Consider the following 6720-nt stretch of genomic DNA (forward strand, 5'->3'; position numbering starts at 1 on the left):
CTTAAATTTTATATATTTTACCACAATAAAAAATTGTCCCTAAATATAACTTAGCCCAAATGCTTATGTTTTTTACTCTTAACAAAATAAATCACTTAATATTTGGCATATAGTCTTTTTTCTTTTTTTAGATAAAACCTTTCTGTGTAGCTCAGACTGCTCCTGAACCCTAATTCTTCTGCCAAAGCCTCCCTAGTGCTGAGATTACTGTTGCATGTCACTATATCTACAAGGTTTATCTTCAGTGAGCAAGAACTGCCATGTTCATAAGCACATACGAGTTAATTTTTAATTATATCATTTACTACAACATAAATGTAAGAAAGAGGTGGGGATGCAGACCTCTGGAAAAAAATCTAGGAAGGTAGATAACCTTGACTCATCTTGTTTAAGACCCTAAGGAACAGAAAACAAACATTTAATATAATTTTTATAACCTTGAAAAATTCTATCACTAAAGTATGCTTTAGTAAAAACAAACATCTATTACAATAGTTACATCATTGATATAAGATTTCTTAAATCTACATTGCCCAAATAATTATTTGATCTACCCCTAAAATCTTTCATAGTTTATATAAAGCTGTTTATCATATTAGTAAGCAAGTTATATACAAAACATAAAACACACATGAAAAGATAGTTTCCAAATGTAAAAAGTCATAATATTTATGAATTTCTTAGTCGTTTTGTTTTCAAAATTATAGCAACTGATGCCATTCCCATAAAATTAATCTATTTTCCTATTTACTCAAAGTCTTCTCATCTGTATTTAAATATCTTGATTCTCCATGCTTCAGGACAAAAAAATCTTCAGTTTGAAGTCCATATCTTTCTAGAGCTTCACGCAGTTTCACAGGAGGCTCTAAGTAATGCTGGCAAAGGACAGAAAGAAAACAAAAATTTTAAATAACAATACATATTGTTTCTAGGAGATGTTTCAAATGAGTTCAAACTAAAACAACAGGAGCCTGTATAATTCTCTATTTTATGCATACAGAAAATATTCTGTATTTTGTAATATAGAAAAGAGTAACAGATGGTTAGTGTGTAACATATATAAGAATAGAAATTGACAGCTTAAGTCAAGAAATGTCATGTTATTTTTCTTTAATGATTTCGCCAGGTACCAATGGCTCATGCCTGTAATCTAGCTACTCAGGAGGCTGAGATCTGAGGATTGTGCTTTGAAGCCAGCACAGGCAGCAAAGTCCATGAGACTCCTATCTCCAATTAACCACAAAAAAAAGCTACAACTAGAGCTATACTCAAGTTGATAAAGAGCTAGCCTTGAACATAAAACAACTCAGAAACTGCACCCAGGCCCTACTACCAGGAGAAAAAAATCAAAATGATGAAATTCTTTCCCATTGAAAAATAACTTGTTATTTTATAAATAAAATTTGTTCCACTGTTGGTCTACAAGTCTCAGCCAACAATACAAATTCACAATCATGATACACTGATCATTTCTTTGCTAGCTTTAGCTTTATTATGGTGCATGATATGTGAGGATTTGGAATGGCTTTTGATATTCTAGCTGGGAGTAGACCCTGCATGCGTGCGTGTGTGTGCGCGCGCGCGCACGCGCATGGCAGTACTAGGGCTTGAATTCAGAACTGGCTTTTAGCTTTTTTAGCTTTTTGCTCAAAGTGCTGTATCTCTTTTTTTTTCAATGTTTAGCGTTTATTGCTAATTCTATAAATGAATCTAAAAGTCACAACATGTAGAAATACTGCAGTTTAAAAGATACTTTGTTAATTAAAAATTTATTAAACCTTTTAATGATATACATACTTCTGTAACATTTAAAATGAGACTCTAATGGCATAGATACATATAGGATGAGACCGTTTTTGACAAATCACCAAACATTTGTCAATTTAGAATGTTTAGCACTTAGAAAGGCAGAATTATGGGGGGAAAAAAAACTCTTTGCAGATGAGCCACTTCCAGTTTCATTGCTGGTTAACTGGAGGTAAGTCTCATGGACTTTGCTGCCCAGACTGGCTTTCAACCCCAATCCTCAAATCTCAGCTTCCTAAGTAGCTATCATGAACCACCAACTCCAGTCCAGGGGTCTTTATCTTTAATCAATAGATTAAAGAATTAATATATTTCTGATTGAAAAGGCAATATCCTTCTGAATTTTTTTAATAGGTTAAATTTTTGGCTATTATGACCATTCAGAAGATAACCTTGGAATTAGGCAAGAAAGGCTTTTGAATGAATAGAATATACATACATACACACATACATACATATACATAAGCACATATGTATATACATACACATAATTTTAGAGCTGTCAAGTTCTGTATTTTATTCTGATTATATTGTAGTGAACAGATATAACTGCTTATGTGCAAAGTTTTAAAATGTTTAGAAATAATAGACAAAACATTTCTGAAAATCTCATCAACTTTATGATTTAGCAAAGTCATAGGTATGGTGTCATACACTCAATCCCAGCGTTCAGGAGACCAAGGCAGGAGAATTCCAAGTTCAAGGCCAAATGGACTACGTAGAAAGACTAAATTAATTAAATTAAGCAAGTGGAGTTTAGATTTATAACAAGAATAATTCCTTTTTATTATTTTATTTTTGAGACATGTTCTTGCTATGTCCCCCAGACTGGCCTCAAACTCTCAATCTATGTCCAGCCTCCCTGAGTTCTGGGATTGTATTATGTGCTAATACTCCCAGTTTAGAATAATTTTTTGAACTTAAAGTTAGGCAACCACTCCAGCACTTGGGCCACTTTAGCAGACCTTTTTTACACTGGTTATTTTCAAAATAGGGTCTCACTTTATATCTAAGCCAGACTGGACTGTGATCTTCCTTTTTGTGTTTCCTGTGTCCTTCGGTTCAACACTGTGCCCAGTCATTGGTTGAGATGGAATCTTGAAAACTATTTTTTTTTCTGGACTAGCCTGTAACCTCAGACCCTGGTCTCTGTCTCCCAAGCTGCTAGGATTTATAGGATTGAGTAGTTCTCCCAATGTAACTCACAATAAGTCTCAATGACTGAAGTTTTGAACTTGTCCTTGTCTCCATCTCAGTAAAGAACACAAATCTCTACCTCAATCACTTAAGCTAAAAAAAAAAAAAACCACAAAAAACCTTCATTTCTTTCTTTGCACAGGATTAGTAAAATACTATTACTTCATCTAAGCCACTGATAATATGAATGAAATATACACAGAACGTTCACACACATACACAAAGAATAAGAAATTAGCATCAATATAGCAGATTACAACTAAGACCACTTGTAATCTTGCCCCATCCCAAACTCTCATTCTTCTCCTCTCCTTCTCCATCTCCCTCTCATTTACCTGCTCCTTCTCTCACGCATTCTTTCTAACTCCCAGTTACTCATTTATTCACCCCATCCCATTTTCTGGCAGTATGGCTATTGGTTGATGCATCAGGACTTGCAGGTTATTGTGTTACAGAATGGCATATTTGATTAGAGAGTGACTGAGAAAATATTGGGTAATTTTGAAACAAGCTGCATGTTAGGATGAGAGAAGGCCATAAATGGACAGAGGAGAAGGCTAAAACACAAAAACATTGGCACTGAAGAAGCCAAGATCCCAGATCTCTACAAATTTTGCTTATGGCAGCATTTGGATCCAAAAAGAGACAGCTTTACTATCCTATCCTTGATCTGAGCACTCAAGTTACTACTAGAATTGTAGTGTTCAACTTTTTTAAGGAAAAATCAGCTCTTCTGTTTTAGTCTAGCAATCAAACCACATTGAACCCAATACCTAGTACAAAGCAAACATAAAATCAAGATTTACTATACACAAATAATCCCAACTACTTAGAAGGTGGAAGAAGAAGTATCACAGTTCAAGGCCAGCACCAAACTCTACTGAACGCAAAATACAGAAAGCAAAAGGGCTGGGGGAAATGATAGGAAGTGTGCTCAAAATCCTACCATTGATCAAATATATAATCAAATCTATTTTTATCATAAACTCACCTCATTTGCTAAGGCAAAAGTTCCCCAGTGAATTGCCACAGATTTCTTTGCTTGTACATCAATGTGAATCCTTACAGCATCTTCTGGGTTGACATGTTGGTATTTCATAAACCACCTGATGAAACACAGCAAATTTGTTCATTCTAGCCTATGAAAATACTCCAAATTCTAATTACCACGTTATCTAACCCACCTTTAAGATTCTGTACAAGAAAGACTATGGACATTGGAGAAACAAGGCAGCATCTCAGAGTGGTTTGTTGTTGTTTTGTTACTGTGCTAGTACTGGGGCTTGACCACAGGGCCTGAGCCACTGTCCTTGAGGGTTATTTTTGCTCAAGATTGGCACTCTACCACTTGGACCACAGCTCCACTTCTGAATTTTTGCTGGTTAGACTTTCTTGCCCAGACTGGATTTGAACCACAATTCTCATGTGTCTCCTGAGTAGCTATCATTACAGGCATGAGCCTCCAGCAGCTGGCAGAGTAGTTGTTTTCTACTCCTCCCCCTATCCCTCTATTTGATTTTTAATCAACACACTTAAGAATCAGGCTGAATTGCCTACAGAAACAGCAAAATGTTAACTAGTTTTCAGACACCGGATTCACATCAGACTCATCTGGAGAACTTGCCCAGCCACTGCCTTTAGCGAATCTGATTAATTGTTCTGGGTTGAGACATGGGCATTAGGGTCTTTCTAAGTTCCCCAGATAAGTTCAATGTCTACCAGAATTGAAATTTTCTGGAACAGAAAACAACCAATTATGGGAAAGAGCCAGAAACCAGGTCTGGAGGCCCAAATCAAGGCTTAACTGAAAAAATTAAAAAGAGATTCTGAACAGAAAGCAAAAACCTGCTTGGCAAAAGCCCATTCACAGTAGGCAAAAACACCTCCTTTTAGTCTACTTTTCCACTGGAGGGGGGAAAAAAAAGTGTGTGTATAAATAACTACAAAACAGGTAGGTCTCAAACAAAACATGTCTTTGAAAAAATTGATGTACATTTTTATTTACTAATGATACATTCTAAAGATTTGACTTATTTTGAAAAGCAAATATTTTACAATCGGGAATGAATTAAAGAAATTAAATTGGAAACTCAAATTCCAATTACAAAAGATACGGCTGTCTGCAGAAATAATTTCTTTCAAACTTGCTAAAGTGATAAGGAAACAAATCTTACTGTACAATGCCAGGCATAGTGGTACATGCCTATGATCCCAGCACTCTGAAAGAGATCCTAAGTGCTGGGCAAGCCTGGGCTATATAGCAACCACGTCTCAAAAAGGAAAAAACATCAGTGTCCATTGCAGCTGTTGAGCCCTTTCTACTGTATTTTCCACCCATTTTCCATTCATTCCGTACCCTCCACCCAGCTTCTTTTATATGCAAAATAAAGAACACAGGGCCCTTTAAATTCTCTAAGACTAATTACTAAGCAGTCCTTTGCTTCCTTATTTTTGGAGTTCTTTTCAGCCTGGATATATGAGAGCAAACTAAGCAACTCAAGGGCAGCAGGGAGGAGGGAAGAAATGAGAGAAAAAGAAGGAAAGAAATGTATATATCACCCAATTTGGAAAGAATTGTTTTATTGTTAATAATCATAGAGATGATAAGCATTGTAGACTAAATTGACAATGTTCATCAAGGGGAAGATGTTTTTTAAAAAATGAAGAAAGCAAGGGGGTGTGTTGGGGAGAGGGAAGGAGGGAGACAAATGAGGAAGGGGGTAACAAGTATGACAAGAAATGTATATGTATCCACTACCTTAAGCATGTAACTCTAATCCCTCTGTACATCATCTTGACAAAAAGAAAAGAAAAAACAAACCTAGTGTATAAACTCAAAGACTGGAAGCAGAGAATTGTTTAGTTAGGCAGAAGAGTGAGCTACTAAGTGAATGATTAAAGACAATGAAGTCCTGAGACTTTGCAAAGCTTTGAAAACAGGGCTCTGTGAAGCATGGGGCCTCATGTAAATTCCAGCTCCTGCAGTCTGGGAATGCCTTTGGAAAGTTCCTACAAATTCTCTGAGCTTCCATTTCCTTGTCTGTAAGTATAAATTTAGATCTGCCCTATCAGGGTACTGTGATGATTAAACAAGACAGAGTTTATGAAAGCATCAACTATAGTACCTTATCTGAATCACAACCCCCACCCCCCAATCCCAAGAGTTGACACCTTCCAAAACCCCCCCCAAAAAATGTATTTTGAATACAAAGGGAAAAAAGTGTACTGTCTACAAGCAAATTTCTTGCTTTCTAGCCATCATTAGTGGAGGAAAAACAACACTGGCTTGCCCTACAAACTAAAGGTACAAAAACTAATGGGATTTGGGTTCCGAAGCTTCTGCCCTTCACAGAACACATCCTAGTTAAGTGTAGCCCTGTAAGGGAAAGGGCATTACTAACAGCAGTTGCTGGATCCTGTGGGAGCCCAAAACAAAGCCCAAGAATAAATCTTTTGTTCTCCCCCACAGAGTACAGAAGCATCTTTCTGCCAACATGTAGAGTTGTGGCAATGTGAAAGTTTTTTGTTTTTTTTTTTATCTCAGTGTGCTTCTCTGTTGCTCTTTTGAAAAATCCTACTTCTCATACAGCTTCCTATCATCACAACTCCCTGAAATAAATGTACTTAACTCTGACTTGATAAATAAAAATATTATAGGGGCTGGGAATATGGCCTAGTGGCAAGAGTGCTTGCCTTGTATACTTGAAGCCCTGGGAT

General features: G+C 36.4%; 1 protein-coding gene across 6 annotated transcripts in view; it reads right to left on the reverse strand.

Annotated features, from left to right (window-relative positions):
• Window positions 1–267: 267 nt before the first annotated feature.
• The window catches only part of Napepld (N-acyl phosphatidylethanolamine phospholipase D), a 29150-nt gene continuing 22697 nt past the window's right edge, over window positions 268–6720 (reverse strand). For all 6 annotated transcript variants that reach the window (XM_048339856.1, XM_048339857.1, XM_048339862.1 and 3 more), the window contains 2 exons: window positions 3995–4109; window positions 268–875 (listed from right to left, as the gene is read on the reverse strand). In XM_048339856.1, the coding sequence (XP_048195813.1) occupies window positions 744–875; window positions 3995–4109 (247 nt within the window). In that variant the 3' untranslated portion in view covers window positions 268–743. The remainder of the gene's footprint in view (window positions 876–3994; window positions 4110–6720) is intronic.

This window comes from Perognathus longimembris, chromosome 2, assembly GCF_023159225.1.
Source record: "Perognathus longimembris pacificus isolate PPM17 chromosome 2, ASM2315922v1, whole genome shotgun sequence".
NCBI classification, from domain to species: domain Eukaryota; kingdom Metazoa; phylum Chordata; class Mammalia; order Rodentia; family Heteromyidae; genus Perognathus; species Perognathus longimembris.